Source organism: Sturnus vulgaris, chromosome 10 (genome assembly GCF_052056855.1).
Source record: "Sturnus vulgaris isolate bStuVul1 chromosome 10, bStuVul1.hap1, whole genome shotgun sequence".
Classification (NCBI taxonomy): Eukaryota; Metazoa; Chordata; class Aves; order Passeriformes; family Sturnidae; genus Sturnus; species Sturnus vulgaris.
This window is the reverse complement of record NC_142252.1, coordinates 774,162-798,468: the sequence shown is the minus strand read 5'-3', so window position 1 is coordinate 798,468 and position 24,307 is coordinate 774,162. Positions and strand designations below refer to the sequence as shown.

The 24,307-nt window shown below is 39.8% G+C and overlaps 1 protein-coding gene across 1 annotated transcript; it reads right to left on the bottom strand.

Moving 5' to 3' along the window:
* Positions 1-8,588: 8,588 nt before the first annotated feature.
* RBP1 (retinol binding protein 1) lies at positions 8,589-24,257 on the bottom strand. The gene is made up of 4 exons (XM_014870256.2): positions 23,044-24,257; positions 22,240-22,418; positions 11,847-11,948; positions 8,589-8,843 (listed from the first exon to the last, which is right to left on the bottom strand). The coding sequence occupies exons 1-4, from the start codon at positions 23,114-23,116 to the stop codon at positions 8,790-8,792; spliced, it is 408 nt and encodes a 135-aa protein (XP_014725742.1). The 5' UTR covers positions 23,117-24,257; the 3' UTR covers positions 8,589-8,789.
* Positions 24,258-24,307: the final 50 nt, after the last annotated feature.

Below are 24,307 nucleotides of genomic sequence, written 5' to 3'. Positions count from 1 at the left end.
AAAGGATTCCCCAGAAGTTCAGAGTGATTCATGGTGATGTGCTTCTCCAGATAATATGTGAAGAAAAGAAAGATAAAATAAAATAAAATAAAATAAAATAAAATAAAATAAAATAAAATAAAATAAAATAAAATAAAATAAAATAAAATAAAATAAAATAAAATAAAATAAAATGCTAATCAATTGATAAGGAGAGTTACTTTCAACAGAGCATCGAAAATTACTTTTCCAAATTTACATTAAAACCTTCCTAGAAACTGAAGAACTACACAAGTTTTATATACTACTAACTGGGTTTAATAAGGGAGGGAAGGATTCCAGGATTCCAGGAAGGAAGGAAGGATTCCAGGAAGGATTCCAGGATTCCAGGAAGGAAGGATTCCAGGAAGGAAGGATTCCAAAGGAATTTAAGGGATCTGGATGGAGGAGGCAGAACAGCCATGTTTATCTCTGTCCTGTAAAACTCTTTGTTATTTAGTGCAAAATGAAAGTATCCCTTCTGGTCTCTAGAGATTTTTCCCACTTGCCCCTTTTAGACTGTACTTGAAATTATAGTTACTGTAGTTTTTTTGGCTCTAACATGTTTTTATGGAAATTTCCAGGTGTTCTGAGGTTTGATCAGAGCAAAATCCAATATGGATCCAATTGTCTCCTGTTTATGAACACGGACAAGGGCTGTGAAGCAGCACCAGTGAAGTGTCAGCTCTGATTTCTGCAATAACAGCCATGAAAAAGGAATTTGTGCTGGGAAGTGTTTCCTCAGCACCATTAGAGTCCTCATGAGGAGTGTCCCTTCACGACAGTGGGAAAACAAAGTCCTGTGCTGAAATGAAATGTGTTACTTGTAAAAATACAGATAACTGGGCAGTTTGCTCTAACTTGCCAAACATAAAGCAAAGTCATTGCAGTAAGCTATATACCTGTTAGAAAGCTATAAATCTGCTGGAATGATGTTTCTCGTGGCCTTTGCTGCTGGTAAAAGACAATGCTGTCAGGGAAAAGAGGAGTCCTGGTTATCAGGGTATTGTGCTCCATTGCCAGCTGAAAGGTGGGGAGGAGTTCTGGGGCGAGCACTGCTGCATGAATTCGCTCTGCTATCAGGGGATTGAAACCACGGGGCATTTTAAGGTAGCAAAAATGTCTGTTAGAACAATATTCAGCATGAGGAGAAAAATTATTCCTTTTCCTCCTCCTGACTACTCCAGCTACATCTGCAGGCAGCAGTGCTGGGGATTCAAACAGCAGCACGTTGTAAGAGTGACAGTGACAAAGCGCAGTGTCTGGAAGGGCTGGGAGCCCTGGAACAGCCAGCTGGGAAATTGCCTCGTGCCTGCCAGCCCTTGGAATGTGCCCAGGGCCTTCCAAGGATCATCTGCCACCTCTGTCCAGCAGATCCTTCACTCACAGCTCAAGGTTCTGTTGCTGCATGGCAATCAGGGGTGGCTGCAGTTTCAAAGGAGACATCACATCATCATTATAACCTTTCCCTGGTGGCTATTACACACACACTCACCAGACCCAGTCCCTAATTGGATGCTTTAGAAGTTTAGATTTATCAGAAGCAGCCCAGGACTGCTCCTTTTCCCCCATTAATACATTTTCATTAGTGTCTGACCCAGCAGCTGCTGGCTAATCTCCTTTTTATCTCCTCAGCACATCAACATCACTTTTTTCTTCCTGTCAGTGATAGCATTGTGCTTTAATAGCTCCCATATCGAGGCAGAGATCTCAGTCCCTTGCAGAATCCCATTCAAGGGCATTTGCAATGCAGACAGCAGGTTGAATTTACATATTTAAATACAACAAGGAAACTACTTGCATTAACCTTAACATGGAAGTTAATTCATCTTAAACATGGAAATACCTACTTTTGAAATCCTTGGCAAAATTACAGGTAGTTTTGTTTTCTTGTCAAAAGATAAAAAAGAAATTAAAAGGGGCTATGTCATCAAGTGCTTTCATTGTGAAAATAAATAAGCACCAAAATGACCCGTGGTACATCTTTAAAAACCTGAATTTTCTAAAATAAAGGAATGCTTACACTACAAAGAAAGGGAATATGAAAAAATGAAAAATCTTCTTGCTCTGCCCAGCTCTTTCATCAACAATTATTTTTGTCAGGTGGAATTCACCTGCTGCACAAAAAACCAAAATGCACTCCAAAAAAAGTTATAGTGGGTGCAGGAAGGGCTTTGCTTCACAAAGAAATATCTCATATGAAAAGGGCCCTTTTCTGTGCATACCTGGTATATTCATTTTTTTTCTCTCATGATCCAGGGTCTTGAGGTTTGATGCTTCAGAGCTGCAATGAACTTTGGTCAGCTCTGTGACTGAAAGCTGTGCTTATTTTGCTATTGATAATTTTGCTGTTGTGGGGACTTTTTTTCCTTTTCATTGTGCAGGGGGGACTTAAAAGAAGAACTTATCTGGGGAAATGTTCTACATTTACCTTCACTTCACTGGGATTTGGGCATTCCCTTTTCAGATTTTTAGTGTCTAATGGGTACTGAAAACCAATCCCTCCGGGGAATATGTGACTGAGAAGGTACCCAGATGTCCCTGAAGTTATAAAAGCTGCAGTGGGAAGGACTGTGTGACATTAATCAGATTTTCAAAGCATTTTTGTGGCTGAAGAGGGAAAAAGGCTCTTCTAAAAACATCCACAGGATGTTCAAGCAAATTAGGTACTTTTTAACTGTTAATTTTAACTCAAAGTTAAGCACCTGGTAAAGTTTTTGAGTGACCTTCAGCTGTTTAAGTACCTTCTTGTTTCTTTGCTTCCCAAAATACATTTGGAAAGACAATAAAAATAGATGCTTCCATGCTGAGAGGTGGAACCAGAAATGGAATTTTGTGTAACATGATAATTCAAATGTCTACAAGGTGGACTTGCTGTGAGAGAAAAATACATTATAAAGGGTTGAATATATGTTGAAAAAGATATTATCTGAAATAGTTCTGCATCTGTGTTTGGGAGTAATTTTCCTTGTGTTCAATTGCAGAAAAGATGACAAGGAAATTTCTAGTGGAAGTTTGGCGTTTTTTAGTCCTTAAGGAGGTGGAACCAGACTGTTCACAGGTTATTTTGCTAGAGAACTCTGATGTTCTACTTCTTTTTTTGTTTGGCTTCTCAGGGGATGAATCATCAGTGTCTGCATCATTTTGGAGTGTGAAGCCTCGTGTGCAGCTCCTGTTTGTCTGGCTCCTGCCAGCCCCCACATCTCAGACCAGCTCAGGCAGAGCTGGGGTGTGTGTTGCTGCTGCAGGGCACTGGGAAGGTCTGCTCTGTGCTTTTGGCTGCTTTTTAAGGTATAATAGGGCTAAAACTCCCGAGTAATTCTTTCAGAGTTAGAATTTATTGCCAGTTCCAAAGAGGAACTGAGACAGTATGTGTGTTTATAGCTGAAATCATGAACATGTGTTGGAATGAAGGAGCAGTGATGGCTTGGCTCTGCAGCTAGGGCTGCTCCAGACCATATGCTGCCCCTAAGGATTGTCCTGGGTAATTAAGTGTCTCTGATGAACACTGGCATCAGTGTGGCAATGGAGAGACTGCATTACACTCTTGTACCCAAAGCTGGGTATGTGGAGGAGCTGCTCAGTGCTGTGTCTGAGCAAGTTCTTTCTGTGTTGCTGTAACACACATGAAATGGCACTTTTCTCCCATTTCCCTCTACAGAAATAACCTTGGAAATGCCAGCATCAAGAATGGCAACACGTTTTGTGACAGGATGAGTGCAAGATCACACAGTCATTTCACAGAAGTTCTATTGAGTTGTGCTGACTTCTTCTGCATGCTCTTAGCATGTCCAGCTGGAGAGAAGTGTTGGAAATTGGAATGGTTATGGATGACAAGCATCAATGCCTTGGTAAGAAAATATAACTCAAATCATGCTGATTTCAAATTAGAGGAGGGGAGCAAGGAACTATTGTGACTCTTGTTGTAACTGATGGAATGTTAAATTCCAGCGAGCTCTCCCCACATGCTGTGGTTCTAAGCCTCACCAATTATAATGATGCCTGCACTGCATTATGAACACTTCCTTTAATCCATTGACTCACACAAGAGAAAAATTCAGTGGGAACACCAGGATGGAGAGGAACTTTTCTGTTTAACTCCAAATTTCAGTACAGTTTGCATTAAGTCTTCATTACTCCTTGTGTTTTGCCTCTGCTGCTCTGCACTGTTGCCTTGTGTAACTGGAAGGGGAGGGGAAATAAAGGCCAGCCAGCCACAAGAAAGCTCTGGAACTGAGCCTAAAAGCATTTAAAGGACTGCCTATCTTTGCAGTGTGCTGCTGATAACCATGTTCTGTGTGTTTCTGCACATGCACACACAAGTTTTAAATGTTAGCTACTCTGTAAGGCTGATGGACCCAGAAATGACTGCTCGTGCTTCTGCTTCAATCTGGAAATGTCAAATAGCTGAACACTTAAATAAAATATTTTAAATTTGGAATGCTCTTGTCTTATTTGCTCAGCACCAGGATAGTGGTGTACTGCAAGACAAATGGTCTCTTGTTATGTGAGTAAGTGTAGACTCAATAACCACAGACTCTTTCCTATCCTTTCCTCCCTTCCTTTAATAAGAATGCTGCCATTGAAGGAGGGAATTTTGTTTTGCTCCATGGTGCAGAAACTTGATTGTCAGGCAGTCTTATTGAAAGGTTTGGTGAAGAACTGAAATGCCCTTTTGCTTAAGTGTTCAGTGTGGATTCTTATTATTAGCTATAAATATGGAGAAAGTGCTTGCCCTGGTAATAAAATACCAGGTACTGGCACTGTAGGGACTCTACTTTTGTGTGCACTTTTTCTAGACAGGAGCAAATTATTTAAATAAATATTGGCTTTGAGGTGAAAAAAACTTCTTAAAATAGAAATAGTGGTACCACCCAGGTAATAATCCAAGACAAATATGCTGCTAATAGAGGGTGAAGGGATGAATAGCTGGGAATCTGTTCTGTGATTACAGATGAGGCTGTCCAAAAGAGAATATAATAAAAAATGATACATACTAGGAAGTTTTCTTAATGTTGCAATGGTGAAATCTTGCTTTTGACTGTCAAGTTTCATAGAGTAGAGCCAAGCAAATGACAGACATTGATGGAAGAGGATGTACCCAGGGAGCACATCATCCATGCCATGGTGGGATGCTGTGCTCCAGGGCTCAGTCCCATGGGACACTCTGGGAATCTGATGCTCCTGCTGGTTGTGAAGAATTTGCCATTCAGCCCGTGTTTATTTTACAATAAAACTGCTACACAGATCATAGTAAGGACTCCTCCCTGTCCTTCACAGCTGACTGTTGCATAAATGTAGACTTCTAACACTCTTCTTTCAATTCTGGTTTCCATGGTTAGATTGTAAGAGATGAGAATAGCCAAATTTATACACTGGGAGGGGTAAAGAAAACCTGAGTGGCATGGACAAAACAGGGAATGACTGTTTGGTGGGAGGAATTACATTATAATGTACATGTAAGTTGCAGGTTCAAGTAAACTTTAGAAAGTGTTTTCTCAACAATGGGAAAAGCCTGTTTTGTTTACACTTTCCATTCACACTGCTTCTGTAAGAACTGGTCTTTCCTAACAAAATACAAAATGTCCATTATTAGAAGGTGTTGCAGTCCTGTACAAATACAGAGTGGATATTGGCAAACCATGGCTAAAATTCTGTTGGAGATCAAGAAAATCAATATAAAGTTTGATTCCTGAGTAGCAAGCAAATCTGGACACAAATTCCCTGTGAAGGTCTTGGTTACTAAATAGTTATGGAATAGTCAGGGAGGCAGATGCTTGACAAGTAATCGTTGTATGCTATCCATTCAGTAAGCATCTATTTTCTGGAGAAAGTTTTAAATCATATTTCATGATAACAGTTATTAAAGGTTCATGGAAACAGCATGGTTAATTTTACACACATTAATTGGAAAGCATTGTCATGGAAGCAAGGAATGAACATAATTTCCTCTTCCAAGGGAAAGGGTTGCTGCAGTGAGATAAGAGGTTACAATTACAATGACAATCAATTGAGATGATTTGAAGTAAATCTACGTTAAGCATTCCTGAAGTTTCTGTATTTTCCATCCATGAGCTGTGGAAGTACTTTGTGAGCTTGCCTTTCCTCCATAATTAGCAGCAGGTTACATTGCTTCTGCTTGATAAGCCATTAGTTATTAGTATGGTGCTAAATTTGCCCTTGTACCAAATGACCCAAAGGGGAAAAGCTGTCTGTTTGATTACAATAATAATAGCTTTTAACAATTGGATTTACTTAGCTAGATGTTAATTGATCCACTTACAACCTCCTGCAAAAAGAGTTTGTGAATGTTACACAAGACTGGAGAGAGCTGCAGGCAAAAATTAGAAGACAGCTGGTGAATTAAGGGTTATGAACTGCCAAGTTCTATTGAAGGAAAACTACATTTCAAAAAAAGGTCTCAGTCAGTGCTGAACCACAGAAAAAATCCTGCCAAGTTTATCTGGGGATAGTGGTGTGAGCCATCACTTTATTACACTTGTTTGTTCTCTTGCTCTCCTTGGGGACGAAGAATGGAAAGATACCTGCAGGGTGTCCATGATTATGAAATAAATAATTAGAAACTCGAAGGAAAAGAGTTTCTGTGTCCAATAATCTTTCAAGAAAAACGAATGACTGATGCACTGAAATTTGGCAACTGGTATATCCTCAGCCTTGTGTAACATGATAAATTGCATTTTAAATAGGCAAGCATTTGCCATTTCCCTTAAGCAGAGCAGTATTTTTGCCCAAGATCCACAGGTTTCTGATCCTTTCCCTCTCCTACAACCTTTCTATCTTATTTAATTGTAACCAGTTTTGACCTGTCCCACTCCAAGTACCAGAAAACTCAATCCCCATGAGCTGGTGCTCGGTCTGTCTGTGGGCATATCCATTTAGCTATGGACACACAGCTAGCTGGCTAACACACTCCTCCGGGAGAGAAAAGTAGCTTCTGCATGGACCTGGCTGATCAGACTCAAGTATATTTCCCAGAGACTTCCTTAGCATAAGTATTGCCAAGAAAAAAAATACAGGGGAACTTAAAGTAAATAATTTCATTGCATGTCTGTGATTCTGAATGGCATCATTCCCAGCTGTTGCAATGGTAACACAAGAATTTACGTGGGCAGGGAGTGTTATTCACCTGTTTATCACACGGAGATGCCTAAGTCTTCATGGGTAATATCTTCTGGGTATTTTCTGAAGGAAAGCAAACCTCAGAACTGTAGGAAATTGAATTAGATGTCTGTTACAGCACATCTGGTGCTACACTCACAAGATACAGTACCATTGAAGTACCATAGTTCAGAGAGTTTACCATCCCTGTTGTGCTGACTTCAGACTTTACAATGGCTGTTTCTGAACCTCCTTTTTTCCATGTTGTGTCCCTGCCCATGGCAGGAAGGTTGGAACTGTGGGATCTCTGAGGTCCCTTCCAGCTCAGGCTATTCTGGGTCTGTGATTCCCTGAGTCCATGACTCCATGTTAGATCAGCCTCCCAGCTTTCCTAAACACAATTAATAACAGTGCATGTTTTAAAGCAGTCTCTGGTTAGGAGAGCATGGCAGCATTTGCTCCATTTACATGTCTAAAATGTCTCAGTCAGCACTGAGTGCCCAGGGAAGGAGAAAGCAGGGCTGAGCACAGGAGCTGCAGCAGAGCAGGGAAGGGATGTTCCCATTTGAGAGCAGGGAAAGGGATGTTCCCATTTCAGACAAGGGAAGGGATGTTCCCATTTCAGAGCAGGCTCTGCCATGGTGATTTCCACACTGAGTCCCTGAAAACGGCTGGTAACAGCTGTTACAGGAGACACCAGGAATTCTGGGTTACATGCTAAAGGTTTGTGAATTTAAACTTTTTGAATTTGGTATGACCTTGTGGTGCTCATTGTATCCAGTATGTTGATGGACTGAAAATCTGGCAGCATTATTCCCCCCACTAATGTTTAATCAGTGTTGTGATTTCAACTGCCAGGCCAAGGCTTTCCTAAGCTCAGTCTGCAGGAGAACATGGGACTATGATGGGCATAAAAACATCTGCAAATGATACTGTACAAAGCAATGCTGCTCTCAGTCTGTGTGGCGTGTGCAGTTACAGACAGTTTCTAGCTATGATCTTAGTTTCTCCAGAACAAGAAACAAAATGCATGAGCAGATATTGGCTAAAGCATTTCGAAAATAATTGTCCCTTAGCTATGCCTTTGTTGGCATTTTTTTCCAAAGTATTGATCCATAAATTAACTTGTTTTGAGAAATCAGATTTGTATTTTTGATGGAACACTTCCAGTATAGAGCTACTCCACTAGAGCTAATGGTAACATTCTTACTGGCTTCAATGGATTCAGTATTTAAGTGAAGCTGCATCCTACAGCTCTCATTTGCTTTTCTCCAATTGCAGTTCATTATTTGAAAACAAGGCTAAGGCTCTGAAAGGGCGATGTCTACTGAGAGTAAAAAAATAGGTTACAAGGTCTAAACCTCCAGAATCTTGTTTTATACCTAGTAGTCCTTTTTTGGTGTAGTCGAGAATTATGGTATGCAGACATTTAGAGAGTTTAGCATCTTTAATTGGCATTTCTAAAAATAATTTTATTTGCAGTATTTTTTTTTTCAATTTCCTAAAAATATTTTATTCCAACTATACAGTTCTAATGTGATCTTCATTTCTGTGTTTGCTCTTGTTGCTGGGGATGCTCAGCACTAGCATTTGGAGAGTTGGTGTCAAGTCTGTAAATTCTATTGTTCTTCACCCCTGTAGCAGCAGTGGGCTCACTGCACCTTCTTAAAGACCTGCTTACATGTGACTCCACACACTCTTATTTCCTAGGAAGAGAAAATAATCAAAAACCACAACTTTTACTTAGGACACAAACATTATAGATTTATGTGTACATCCAGCTGAATTTGAATCCACAATTTTCTATTAAATTAGATTGGGATGCTTGTACATATTTTAGCCTGTTTTTCATCCTAAAAGAAACCATCTGGTTTGGGTTTGTTTTCTGCTAAAAGGTGGAGTAAGGGAAGTTATTTTGGGATTTCAGATCTGAAAGGGCCAAATATGTTCCTGGTGCATTATTCTCTATTTGCAGTGAGTAATATGCAACTGCTTTAGGCCTTTGGAATGGGCATTCTCTATTTTGGATACATGAAGAACTGGAGATGGATTTGCCTCACCAGCTCTGAGTCTGTCTGGTGATGACTGGTAGCTCAAGCCTACAAATTCAGAAATCAGGGTCCACTTTAGCAACACAGAGTTCATGGCTACAAAAGGCAGGTGCCTGTACAGATTTGCTCCGGGTCTGTCAACAGCACAGCAGTGAGGTTTGTCTGAGCCTGAGCAGCCTGGATGCATAAAGGTTTTCTTTGAGTTCCACAAGGGCTTTTCCAACCTCCCCCCCCCTTGCTGCTCTCTGGATCTCTGTGAGCTGGGCATGAGAAGGGGCAGAGATTCCATCCTGGGCTCGGATTTGTGAGGCTGCTGCTGTTTGCCTGTTCACCCATCCCCATTCCTGAAACTCCTCAAGTTTAACCTGAGAAGTGCACACAGGTGTGTGCCTGGGGTGTGTGCCAGGTTTAGGTGCCAGAAAAAGGAGTGTGGAAGCTCTTAAAGGACATAAAGACAGTGCTGATGCATGACCTAGCAAAGGGATGCACTTTCCAGTTCAAGATGAGACTTTTAATAAAGCTCCCAGAATATTTTGAGGAAGTTGTACACATTTCTTATGGGGGACTCTAAAAAACCTTAAACTAGGTCAATAACCTTAATTGACATATGTTGCTCAGCCCCAATAAGAGAAAGTGCTTCATGCTGAGTTGGTGGAACAACACACTGATGCAGGGACTTTACTTAGAACCTGTTCTGTTCACTCTTACAGAGGTAACCCAGAAGAAGGAGTGTGCAATAAAGGCTGAGAGATCTGCTGACAGTGACAAAAACAACAGAGCAGAAGCAATCAATACAGTAGAAAAGGGCAATAAAACTCAAAAGGAAATGGGGAATGGTCACTCACATAAAATAAAATCTAAAAAGAACTACAAAGTACAGACCACAGAGTGAAATGAAGAAAATAGGAAGCAATAAACTACTAAAGAATGTGGTCCTATTCTCTGCAGAACTGTGAAAAGAGTAAATTAACACTTGGCTCAGTGTATAAAGTTCAATAGGATCATAAAGCTATTGAAGTATCAATTCTTTAAAGGTAACTACTCATTGTATCAAAGCACTCGCAAAAGGACAGGACCTAGTAATCTTAGCTGGTCAAAAATAAGATACTAAAGGGGACTCTACTGTATTTTTAATGGAGAGAGCTGCATTAACAAGGATTAGAGAAATAAAGAAGACGTCTTTTGAAATTCATTAAATACAAGAAGTGAGAAAATTGAAATATGAAGGAGCGAGCTCTAAAATACTTGGTAACTTCCTTTGCATTAATTAATTTTGTACTGACTTCTGATTGTGGTAAATTTTTCAAGTGCTAGTGAATGATCAGGTATGATCCAGAATTCTTCCTGGCCTTCTGAAAAGCAGCATCAGAGCAGTCAGGTTACCCTGGGCTACCTAAACTGGCATGAGACACAAGTATTTGAGCAACTGAATCTGAGTTTCTGACCTCTAAAATGAACCTTCTGACAGGGACAAGTCTAGAAAGTGCTCTGGGCACAGAGGTCCCTGGGCAGGCTGGCTAGAGCAGGAATCAGAGTAAGGACAGCAGAGATCAGGGCTGAAGGAATTGGTGTTGGGGACAGAAGATGGGAAGAGACAATGCCTGGGAGCTAGCAAGGGCCAGAAGGGAGGATGCCAGTCCAGAGAAATCCGAGCAACTGGTGCTACTGTTTGTATGTGCAGGACTGGGGCAGCCAGGTGTGAGCTGAACTTGGGGCCAGGCACTGTGATGGGAACTGGGACCTGTGTGCCAGCAGAGAAGCTGGAAGGGCTGGGGCCTGCTGCCATGGCCCTGCCTGCTGTGCAGCTGGAAGCAATGTGGAAATACTGAAAGGTGCTTCTTGGAGGGAGTGTGCATGCACAGCAACCTTCTCCCTGCCTATGCTGCACCAAGCCCAGGTGGAAAGATTCATCCCTCTCCTAAACTGGATTCTGGGACCACCAATATTCCTCAAAATTATGTTTAGTAATAAGGGGTTCGGGGTACTTCTGCAAAGATTTCATAACTCTGCTACTGAATTGAACAATTTGAAGATATCAATTTAGATTGCTGAATGCTAATAGTACTGCACAGTGTGGAGAAATGGAGGTTGGAGTTTATTATCCCAGCAGGAACACTGCCTTTTACCCACACTGATGAGAGAGTGAGGATGCTATAAAGAGTTATAGGACAAAAGAACAGGCATCTTCTTTCAGGTCCTGTTAATTTAGAAAGATAAAAATGATGATCTGAAAAAAAACATCAATTTCAAAAGCTTAACTGCTGTTTTAGTTCTCTAGGCAATAATGTGGCCTGTAATTATTTTAAAAGAACAATGGTGTATTTTCCCTTATTTTTGGGTGCTTGGTTTCACAGCTCCCATACTGAGTATTTTACAGACTGTGAGGAACATTCTGGTAAATGTCTTCCTTGTGAGCATTTCAGCCTGGTGAGTCTGGACAGACACTGAGCACAGAAAGAGCATTCGAAATGGTCAGGCTTTGTAAGGGACATAGGAACATAATGGCTCCAAATGAAATTGTTGCTTTAGAAACAAGTCAAATGCTGCACCAAAACACAATTATGTCAAAGTAAGCCAAAATGATATAGAACATTCCCTGCTGTGTTATATCTAACCATTTTAATGGAGGGGCATTCAAAACCTCTTACATGATCTTACCAGGTGCATTTCATCTCCTTCAATCCACTGGGTCCAACCACGGCCTTCCTTCTCTCCATTCTGTACACAAAGCAGCTTATCTCCATCCCAAGACACAGTGGTCTAACAAACAGACATGTTTGGTATTACTGTAATATTCTGTGATACTATGATTAGTTTCTGTGAAGCAAAACTTATCTCTAATGATGAGTGTATCTCATAAAAAGAATGATTGGAGAGTGCTGTACCACTTAGGATAATTACTGAAGAAATGAGCCTGAACAGAAAGTTGCTGCCTAGCTGCCTGCCAAAAACTGGAGGGATGAGATAAAGCAAGCAAAAGTATCATCAAAACCATTGTGTAAGAGCACACTCTTCTCTTCCTGCTAAAAAATGGAGCAGCACAAGGGCCCTGCAGCCTAACACTGTATTTGCAAAAGGAGCTGAAAACTTAAGATCCAGTTTGGGTTTTTTCACCCTAAGAATGATTCCCTTCTCTACCTGAAAACAATTCCCATTTCCTGGCACTGTGGATTAACAAAGTTTTTGAATACTGAGCTGTCCTTTCCTCATGTCTCAATCTGTCTTCCTACCCCCAGCAGAGTGGTTTGGAAGTATCAGCAAGTTGGTAACTTTGCCAGCATCCTGCTTTTTGCAACGGAGGCTGGGGAACTTCTCAAGCCAGGACTGGCAGAGTAAGTCAAGAGTCAGGTGAAATAATTGATACTGCACTTCTGTGAATATTGGTGCTGTCCTGAGGGGGTCAGTAAAACCTGAGTCATAAAACTCCCTCACTGTGTGACAGTGCATCCTTCAGCCTGCTCCTCTGGTTAGCATTTACTGACAATTTGTCTTTCCCATCTCCCTAAGCCAAAGAGAAGCAAAGCTCTGTAAAACACTAAAGAGGGAAGAGCAGTGACAGTTTGTGCTCCTTGAGGATAGTTTAACATTAATATTAGCACATGGCCTGTAAATTGGCTTGCTTGAAGGCACTCTGAGGACTAAATATGGAATTGCTGTCTACCTTGTAAAAGTCTTCAGCCACTGCTTGCATGAGCAGTCAGATATGGAGAGATGATGAATTCTGATCTGCCATTAAAGAACACTTACTGCATCCATCCTGTGTAGTTCCTAAGAGAAGAAGTCAGCCTGCATTCTTCCTTCTGGTAATTAAACACAGTTCAACACTCAAAACCTATCCAGTCCTATTTATTTAATCTGTGCATGTCCCAAACAATTAATTCTTAAATGATAACCACGACAGCCACTATCTTTGAATGAGTGCAGGCAGCAGCCTCCTCCCATGGGAAGCTTTAGACTAAACCAGCATAGAAAATGAATCACTCCAGAGTGCCAGGATATACCATCATGGGCAAGGCAATGGGATTGATCCCATCAGTCTGTCTGCACCTCATGGGGGCTCTGAGACACAAACTCACATGTCCTTGCTAAAAATCTCTCTAATTTAGAAAATGCATTCACAAATTCTTCCGTTCTCTTTTGTAAAGTGATATATTTAACCCAAGCTGTAGATATCATTTTATGAAACCACATCCTTTTAATGCAAAAAATGCTAATGCAGGAAGGAACAACACATTTGGGTAAAGCTGTAGTTAATGTGGTCACCATAACCTAAATCCTCTCCCAAATAGGCATCTGCACACATCCACTGAAGAGATAGAAGATAACAAATAGCAAGAGTCAAAGTGCGTAATGCTTCATTTGTAAGTTAACATATCTACAAATTTTTGATTCTAAAAACTGAATATAACAAAAAATGAATGATGATTTTGTAGATGTGAGGGATACTGTGGAATGAAGCATTTGTATGTGGAAATTTGCTTAGTAACAGCATTTATTTATATCCATTGAGTATTAGCTCAGCATAGTTTAATCTTTAGTCTAGCTAAATAATTACATTTGGTGGGTTTAGATGTGAATTCAGAGGCAATACACCATGATAAACTAGGATCCAACTTTATTAGTTCTAGTCCTAATATTCAAAGTCAGTTGAGTGTTATACTGACTTAGTACACTTGGGGGAAATAGAGAAATATTTGTAGCAGCACAAGGAAATGTTAACTTTTTAGCTTCCAAGGGCGGTTGAAATGGTTTCATCTCAGAAAACAACACAATTTTTTCTGAGGATTTGTTGTTTTTCCAGTCAAGATTAGAAATTGCTTTTTGCAATTTGGTGAAAACCACAGAGTCTAAACCCACAGACATTAACCAAGCTGTCTTATCAGACAATATTCTCAGGTATCCTCTGCCTTCCCTTTGAGAAATATAAATACTGAGGGGATATGAGTAAACCATACAGTTCCTGATTTCTGAATGTAGCTGCTTTGTTCTGAAGGTTATAAAGGGCAGAATACATTGCAAGAGAACATAATGTCATTTTCTTTGTTAGCAGGAACAACCACTTTATGACAGTAAGACTAATCAGTGGCATCTGTATCCTTTCTTTAGGTCAAACTGTAATGTCTCAATGTCTCTTTTATTAAACTAATATAAAATTCTCTTTTAACTCAGATTGAAACACATCCTTCCACCAAATTTCTCTGCTGAGGCACAAAGTGAGTGTTAGCTGAGGTTGAAGTTGCTCTGGCTGTTAATGTGCACTGGCTGCTGCCAACATTGCACCCTCTGCAACACCTAAACCAGAGCACCACCTGCTTTACAACATTCCCAAATATTTGAATCAGAACATCAAAACAGTACTCCAGAAACACCGTAGGGCAAACCTTGCTGTATCAAAGAGCAAGGATTTATTTCTGAGGACTGGATCAGGATATTGCCATGCTATAATCAGGAGCCAAGCACTTGCAGACTGGTAAGGCAGTTCTGTGTGGCCCTTTGGTTCTTCCTGGCACACACTCCCAAGATAAACAAACACTTTACCTTTTATGTAAAGCTACTTTTCTTAGCAAAGTGCGCCTTTGTAATGAACCTTGTTTGCCCCCATTTCGGTAATACCATTACCTAAGGGTTGCCTGATTACAGAGCTGCTGCCACCTGCCAGAAGGACTGAAAATCCTCAAAGCCAGGGTTTGGGGGATGGCAGCCCAGGCACACAGCTCCTGTTCCTTATCTTTGTCTGCAAGAAGCGAGAGGCAGACAAACTCAAGGGACACTGGAAAGCTGCAGTTTCCACTAACAGAACCAACTAGCTGAAAATGGAGCATTTCTCTAAAACTGAACTCTGCCTTTTTGAGCATCTTGTACTACTTGGTAATAAATGGAAGACATTGTTTATTCCTTTCAACTACAAAGTGTATAACCTAGTCCACCATAAGCAAGCTTAAATCTTGCTTGCTTACCACCTGCTCATACTTAACCCTAAGATGACCACTTCCTAGGTCACATGCATGTAATTCCACAGGAAACTTCAATAGAGAATGGTGATGGGTGCAGTTAGTCAACAGTAATACAAAATAATACTAAAGGAAAGCCAGAAAAGGTGTCATAGTGAGGTAAAAAACAGGGAGCCTTGCCTCAAGTTAACTCTTCCCAAAAATCCCAACCACCAGTATTGCACATTTTTCAGATTATGTACACTCTGTTCTTGAGGTGTAACACTAGAGAATGGAGCTCTTCTGGGAAGTAAAAAAGCCTTTGAAGCCTGAGAACACAAAAGATGTTTAAATTTTTTTTAGTTTTATGGTATGGTTTCTGTAGTGTTTCACTTTTTGCATCCTTTGATATTCTCCTTTTATTACTTAGGCATCCACATACTTTTGTTAGTGATTTAATCTCTTTGTGTTATGAAGTTTTAAATTCATATGCATAGCACGCCTGAATCTTCCTGAATATTAAAGTTGGAGGAAATGATAATTAAAGTATTCTCATTACTGTTTCCACTTATGAGACAAGGTAGATTTATTAAATGAAGTATTTAGTATCCTCTAAACAAATTATTGACTATGTACCTGCTTTTCCTTTAGTAGCAGCAACTGTAGTGAAATGTTACACAATTTCAGCTTCCAGTGGCAAGAGACAATGACTTTTGTAATTTCCTGAAATAGTCATCAAACATGTTATCAGAGTACTTTGCAATTCCCAGTGAGGTCTAAGTGCAAAGACATTTGGTGCTGGCTCTGTACAATATTTCTCATTCCCCTGCTGGCAATTCCTGTGTGCCTGCCTGGGTCAAGGGCTTGGCAGCTGAGGGTACAGAATGGATTTCACAGATGAATGGAAGAAAATAACTTTTTTCCAAGTAGTCCATGAACATTTTTTTGTTAATGCTACGTAGATTTTTGACACAATGCCTTTACAAGTATGAATTGCAGCTCCCACCTTTCATCAAAAATACGTTATTGATTTCCTATCTGTAGCAGAAACACAGCAGCACCAGTTTTATTTTTCTCCTGCTTCCCTCAGAGTGTTGTCTCTATATATAGAGCACCAAATGACTGCAAAGCTACGAGTGCACCACACTCCCTGCTCCATCTCCATCCAGTAATTCACTGCTTGGGAGAATAACAGCCCATTTTACAACTGTAATTATGATCTAAGAAGGATTAAAAAATGGAAAGTAATTTTTTTTTTAGGTCAGGTGAAACAGAAAAATCCAATTTGAGCTGTGTATTGTAAATAATAACAAAGAAAATATTCTAGAACTTTTTGGTCAAACACAGCAATATCTCCAACAAGGTATTTAACAACTTCTCAAAATAAACCATTTCACGTGTACTAAGTATCAAAGTGATATAAAAATCTCTTGTAAACAGTTTTCTTGGGGAAAAAATGAAGTGTTGATAGTATAAAGGGATGTTGATGTCCCAGACAAAGTCCAGTGTAGCTGTGAGGGGGAATTCTGCCAGGTGGTCACTCCCTATGGCCTCTATTCAGGAGGCTGCTCTGGGGGTACAGTCATGGGCATCTTTGTCACCTCTCCCCCTGAAACCCTATTTGTCTCATCACATCTGCAACTGGAAGTTCAGCAACAGAAACTACTGAGAAAACAACAAACCCATCAGAACAATTCCTGGAAGGATTCCTGGCCTTTATCTCCACATCCTGGTGCTGGCCAAAGGCTGAACCTATGTAGCCACGCTGTAGCTCAGTCATGGCAAAGTCTCCTTTGCTTCTGTCATTGCCAGCATCACCCGGGGTAGCACTGCTAGAAAAGGGGCTTAGGATTGGATTAAAATATTTTTGATGAAAGGTAAACTATTGTCAGATAGGATCAGGTCCTAAATGTTCCAATTCCTGATTCTGAATCCTTGCTTATAAGAGCAGCAGAGCAAAGCAAAGACAAGATAATGTTGCAGGGAGTAGGAAAGCAAAGGTGCACAGCTCTGGGCTATGCAGCTGACGATATGTGGGGGGAGGAGGAGAATCAATATTTTAGACAGTGCATATTGTTTTATTTCTTGGGAATGGTGGCTTTTCTTCTTACTGAAATAAAATTGTATACAAATAACACAAAACCAGGAAAACTTGTGTATATCCCATGCCAGAAAAGAATAAAACCCATCACATCCAATTCAGTCTGTGCAAAGATCAGTATCTATTCTAAGATGCTTACTGTTTAAATTAATGGTTATAACTGATTTATCCCCCGTGTAATTTCAGCAAGATGCAATTGTACATAACACTAATGGTTTGTCATTCAAAATTGGATTTGTTAAGTCTGGTTCTCAGCCTTTCAGCTCACTTTGATTACTCTTTCTGCATTTATAACTCTCAGAGCACAAAAACCTATCCAAACCCACTTTCCCTGCAGAGCTTCAGTATGCTAGCAGCAGTTCTGTGAATAACTAGCTCCAAAGCTTCTAATCAGCCTCGTGCCTTAGCATGAATCCAGCCCTGCAAAATGCAAAGTTTATGACATTTATATGGCCAAAGACTCAGATCATCTCATTTGCTATCACTGTGCAAATGTGCTGAGCACATCACTTACAGGCAGTAACTAATGCCCACGGAGCAAGCAGGGTGGGACAAAGCAGGAAAATGGAAACTGCTCCTCCTCACTGAGGCACAGACACAAGAGACCAGATCCCATTCTGACAGAGCCTGAGACAGCCCAGGATGGACTTCTGCTCTCTAGAGCCTAAGAGGGGTTGACTGGAGGATTTTTCTTCATCACTTGTTGAGAGCAGTTTGTACAGAGTCAGAAATACCCACAGAAAATTATCATCAAGTCTACCTCTTTAAAATTACACCTCCCTCTCCCACAAAATAAGAAAATCAGGGATAATGGCAATGAGGAGCTGGGGAAATTACAGTACAGCAAAGAGACAGAAGGCACTAAATCTGAGAGAAGACCAGCCTCAGCAACAGTGATTCTAGAATAATGCTTGTTCCACCAAAGTATAGGAGAAAATACTTACAAGCCCAAAAGGACAGCACTGGAAGGGTAAAGAAATAAAACAGCTAAATCAGAGGGATGGAGTAAAGACATGTTGCTGATCTTGCATCTTGCTAGGCAGTCACAGTTTATTTTGAATCTTCTCAACCTGTGGGAGATCCTTCCTGCAGTTCCATGTACTGGAATGTTGTTTGTTGGTTCTTGTTTTTCTGGCAGCAAAGACTTAGCTCCCAAACCTGCTCAGAACTAGATTAACAGCTGTGAATTCCATTTGTGTAATAGAAGAACCTGCCTAAATAGTTCAATAAGCTTCACGAACCATGTGGTTTTGTAACAGGGCTTTATTCTGACCTTGCAGTGGTATAAATCACATTATGGCCAGAACAACTACCTCCACTGCAGTTTTCCTGAATGTAAACCTGAGAAGAATCAGTGTCACAATAGGCATGTTTGTTAATTAAAACAGAGCCATGAACAGTTTTGAACATCTTCCCTCCCTCCAGCAGATGTCTGTGAACAGTCCTTGAGTGACTGTTTCAAACACTAACTGACATTTCACATGGTAAGATGTATTCTAGATCTAATGAGGGAATCCCACAACTCCTAAATCCTCCTCACCCTACTCCACCCCAGCAAGTCTTAACTAGGACTAGAAGTTGTGATAGCTCCAATAAAGGAACCCTAAACACTCACTTGCTAATTTATTCATAATTATATTCCACTTGTATTCAGGTTTAGATAACTAAATGGTTAAGATGTATTATTTCCCACATTCAGCTTAAAATTCTTGCAGTTTTCTCTGTTTCCCAGTTCCCTGCCTTTGTCATTTCATTTCCTGCTTCAGTGGAAGAAGAAAATTACTGTATCAGAGAGCACAAGGTTCTGAGTTACCAAAGCACCTCTCACATGCTTGGACAAATACTCAGTTATAACACAACTGTCCTCACTTATCTAAGAAATTCTGCTCTTCTACATTTAGAATATAAAATCTTTCCTGATTTTTTAACAGATCACTTGCCCTTAGTCTCTGTCAAAAGAGATTAATTCTTCATAGCTCCTGAAGATGTAAACTTTCATTCTACATTTGTACTTGAAACCGCCAAGTTTTTAAAAACCCTGGACAGTTAAGTATGATTGAACTTGCAGAAAAGTATCTTTCACAAAATTTCCAAGTGAATAGACAAACTGTAATTTATCTAGGAGATACAATTCTGGGTAGAAGGCTCGAGGAGCATTGATACCAACTGTCATTTGTGATCTCTCCTGCAGTCAGCTATCTCCATCTTTGGTTTTGCAGAACACAGAAACTGCGTCTTTAACTAAACAGCAGGGCTTTAAAGTTTCCAAAGTAGCAAATTTTCACTTCCCAACAGAAACATCCTAAAAGACCTGATGTCACCAGCTGCTGTTCCCTCTATCCCTCCAGAGAACATCCAAAAACATGTGCATACAAGAAAGCCAGGCTGAGGGTCAGAAGGACAAACTGAAATTGCTAAGGTTTATCCTTCTCCATTAACTCCCTCATCCAGAAAGTTCAGATAGGTTCCCAGGAGTGACCAATTATAAAAATGAAATAACCCTAACTGCAAAGGAGGAGAGGGCCTGGTCTATCACAAGACTATCAAGTTCCTAATGTCAAAATTTCAACTTCTAAAATAAGTATCTGCAAAACTTTTTAGCCCTTCCTCCTCACGGACAGTATTGATTTGGAATTAGTGTAGTTACACTCGACCCTGACTGGCTCAAGGATATGTTTTACAACTGAAAGGTGAATGCAATTTCAGTGAATCGCACACAGGATCTAACCTGACCATTGTGCTGATATTACTTTTACAAATATGTTAACTCTAGCTAGAGGATATATTCTTCATTAAAAGAAAAACCAATCCATATTTCTAGGAAGGATTACTTCTATGGTTATTTTTGTTAGTCTCCTGATGATTGCTCTGCTGTATAGATTAATGTTTAATGTGTAATTTGTCTTATCCGTGTTCCTTTGCAGTGTTCATACATCGAGCTCCTTGGATAAAACTTGCCCAGTGGTCTGCTCACTCCAAAATGTAAATAACAATAACTGATTGACAACCTCTCCCATTACACAGGCTGACTATTAATGATTAAGCCATTTATGGCATGCAGTTCCACAGGCTCTACATGAACAAAGGGAACACCAAGAATGATATTCAACCTTTGCTTTTATGGTGGTTTTCTTTGTAACACCACTCAGGGAGTGGTCCATTAACTCTTACAACCTCTATGACTTCCCCCACAAGACTCCTTCTGCACTGTTGGAGTAATTTTGCTGCTTAACAACTGCAAAGTTTGCCTGACACTATGGTTATCAGATTTGGACCAAAGTCACTTCAGAAAGGGCTTCTTGTCCTGTTCTGCTGTTGACAAAAGAGGTCTCATGTAGAAATCTTTAATAAGAAAATTGAACTATAAAGCATGATGTGCTGCTACAAGGCAAATGGAACACCAGCGGTCAGTGATCTGAACTATCCAGCTACAGCTGGACACTACAAAGAAACATGGAGATATCTGGGGGCTTTTGTGGAATTATATCCCTAAGTCCTCCTTAAAAAAAAACCCAGTCAGAGACAGTGACTATCACTGGTTGAGGTTTTTAATTTGTTAGTTTGTTTGTTTGTAACAGGCAGGAAGGTGCTGATACCTTCTGCTTCCAAGGCTGAATAAGCATTTCCTACTAAACAGTACACAGAGAAATGTTTGAGTAACCTTTGAAAGCAGGCTGAACTAGGTTCTACTCCAAATCAATCAGCTGTTGTAGTGACTGAAATACTCTCTCTAGTTTTTCTTCTTCCTGATTTAACATTTTGAATCCTTCCCTTATGACTCAATTTAGCAAAATAGGGTAGAGAATTTTGGCTTGTCAAAAATAATAAAATATTACTTCTTTCCACCATGCAGAGCCTGGTTTAGTTCTTCTTCAGATGAGAGTTTAATGGTATTCATGTACAGATAATGCTTACACAGGGACAGTTCTGTGCACACACAGACCTTTGTAGCAGATGTTTGGAGCATTGTTATCTTTGACAGTAATTTAATCACCTTAGTCTTGAATCTTTCCTCAGGCTCATAACTGTTCAGTCAATCTGGACCTCAATATCCTGATTAAGAGCATTCGAGGAGCCAAAATCACATGATGCCATTGAGGCACTTTCCTAAACACAAATGCACCTGCTCCTCCCTTCCATCAATGTTGTATTCTGCACTCTCATCAAACTTGTACCCTCTGTTACAAGGACTACAGAGAGATTTTCTGAGGCACTCAGTAGCCAACCATTCTTTTTCTCTGGTCTTCACAAGTTTTCCCTTTCCTGCCATTATCAGAACAAAAGCAAATTTGCAAATCTTAGTGTGAGAGAAAAGTATTGGGTTTAAATAGCACTATCTTTCTCAGAATGGAAACATACTATTAGTTCTCTTTTATGAGATTTCTCCTCTAGAGTCCCTCCTGAGATAATTTTCTTTTATTTGTCAACTTCCTCACTGTAGAATATTGCCAGTGTCGTGCTAACAAACTAATAGGTGAGAACTAGCTATTCTCAAGTTTTTCCTCTGTAAATTGATATTTATCAGTCCTAAGTTAAAAAGCAAAAAGAGCTCATAAAACAGAGCTATGGTAAAACAAAATTATCAGTGATTGCTTATTCACTTCAGTAAGATTTGTTCCAGTGGGATAATTAAGTGTGTGCTCTAATAAATACACCCAAGCAAACTTTAAGCATTTGGGCATTCTCACACAGGAGCAGTGCCTGATCTTGCAATCAGGGGATTTTCTCTACTCTAAAACCTTACCCATTAAAGAGACTCTGGAAGTGACCCTAGATGTCCTGAACACAGCTTCACTGAGGTTATTACTGACTGATTGATAAAACTGCTTTGTGCTCCTGATTAAAATTAGTATTCCTCTAATCTAAAGGCATGCTCAAAACTGTAGGTACATTGTGGTAATCTGAGAAGTACAGCAACGATTTCAGGCATAGCCACCAGGATGGTTAAAAGATGTGTTCTGTGAAAAGTCTCAGGTTATCAATAATCCTTTTTGTCCATTGTTACAGTTCTGCTTCTTACCATGCACTTGCGATCGTCCACCCCAGATAAATCCTCCTCAAACTCCTTCCCTACATCAAATTCCATGATGTAGTTTCTAAAAGTGCTTAGCGTTTTAATGATCATATGATCCCCGTTCTGAAGGATTTCTTTGTCAGGCTTTAGCAAGTTTGCTATTTTTCTTACAGCAACATTTACATCTGAAAAAGAAAAAGAGTTATTTTTTTACCCAGAAAAGTCTTCCACAAGAAGAAGCTTGTCACTTCTAGGGAGAACTTAAATGAACAAAGATAAAGAGATGTCTAAAATCTTTCAAACCAGCCTTCCTATCCAGAAAAAGTCTGTAACCTAATTATTGTAACTTAAGTAATTAATGTTTCAATTTTCTGATTATGTGGAATCTTTAAAAAATACCATTTGTATTTGACAGTTAATAAGGCCTCCAATATTTCTATAGAGATACTAACACAACATCAAATACAAACACACAAAATTGTATTAAGTACTGCATTGAATCTTTATTAAATATAAAAATTTTACTGCTTTTCAAATTATAGGAGGTTTTTTTATGTTTGGAATCCACCACTTACCTCTTCAAGCTATGTAGTTTAATGTCTGTTAATGTAAGCTTCAAGACGGTAAAAAGTAGAGGCTGCTTAAGGCAAAACAATTGTGCTTAAGGCAATTCTTAAAGTGCATTTCTGAAAAAAAATACTTGTCACAAAAAAGACTTATGACTGTACAAGAAAAAAAGAGATTGATGTAAAGAATAAGACAGGTGGCATTTATTGATTATTCATTCAAGAAGTTTGAAGGGAACCTTACCCAGTGCTTTCAGATACTCCTCAAAATTGTCATTGCTGACCATTTTCCAGTACCCATTGAAATCTGCAGGCATCCCTGCTTCAGGTGATTGTCAAAATCACAGGCTCAGAGTCGTGGCTTGATTCTGCACCACACAGCTCACTGCCTTGCTTTGTGGCAAGTTTGAACTCTGGTTTCTTTTATCTCTTTTTTAGACCATGGAGCTATGCAAGTCCTTCTAATCCGATTATTGTTGAAGTGCTGCCTTTAAATCCTTCCACAAGGCTGAACCTCTGAGATTTCTAATGACAGCATGACGACTTGATTGAAAATGAATGAAATATTCACCTTTCATATCACTTTTGTAAGGGAAATCCATTTTAGCCATATTACTCTTCATTCTTCATGCCACTCAGAAACAAACCCCTTTCAAATAGCTTAAGTTTAGGATATTAGCCAAAGCTATAAAAGTGCTTACCTTGTGTGTTTTTTGACCTAAATTCTTCTTTCTTGAACAGGTTTCAGCTACTTTATGCTTTATTTCAAGAAAACAATCATACAGACCCTTTCAGTCAAAGCCATTTGTGCCTGGTATTCCTTTAACTTGTTCCACAAGCTCCTGAATCCTAGGGAACCACCAGTGGAAGCTGCTTGGCCAGCTGGGGTCTCAGAAGGACCAGTTAGGTGGAAACTTGGATTAGGCAGCAGTGGTTACTCTGTACAGTGATAAATGCTACATCACTGCTGCATGAATGCTTTCAGTTAAGGAGCTCTGAAACACAGAGAGAGCACTTCATAGAGTTCTGTATTCTCTGAAAGTGACTCCTGTCAGAAATGAGACACACTGAATCAGCATAACAGGCAACCAGCAGAGAGGAGCATGGATTCTCCCTGCTGACACCAGAGCTCAAGTACTGAGCAGATGTTTGCATATGGTACAACTGAAGCCCCTACTGGAAATTTTATCTACTCTGGGGCTTTTGCTTGCTCTTAAGAAGACTCTGGACCAGAGAAGAAAAGACACCCACTTTAAATGTGGGGATGAGGACTGTCTGTAATTTGAGAACCTGAATCCTTACAAGTGGCAGAAGTAGCATGTGCATTTTTAAGTGCTTGCATGGAAACAACATTGATTTCCATCTCTTGACCAAATTGCCAAAAAATCACAAAAGTTATTCAGGGTTTTATGAAGACAAAGTTTAGAACTAATATATATTCAATATTTAAACATGTCTCTCTCTCTCTCAAGTTATGGTTCATTGTATTTTGCTGCTTTAGAACAGTA

Coding starts and splice junctions, on each gene's coding strand:
- RBP1 (XM_014870256.2), bottom strand. CDS start 23,116: ATGCCTGCAGATTTCAATGGGTACTGGAAAATGGTCAGCAATGACAAT. Junction 11,949..22,239: donor TGGACGATCGCAAGTGCATG/GTAAGAAGCAGA, acceptor TCTGTTTGTTAG/ACCACTGTGTCTTGGGATGG. Junction 8,844..11,846: donor AAGGAGATGAAATGCACCTG/GTAAGATCATGT, acceptor TTCTCTTCCTAG/GAAATAAGAGTGTGTGGAGT.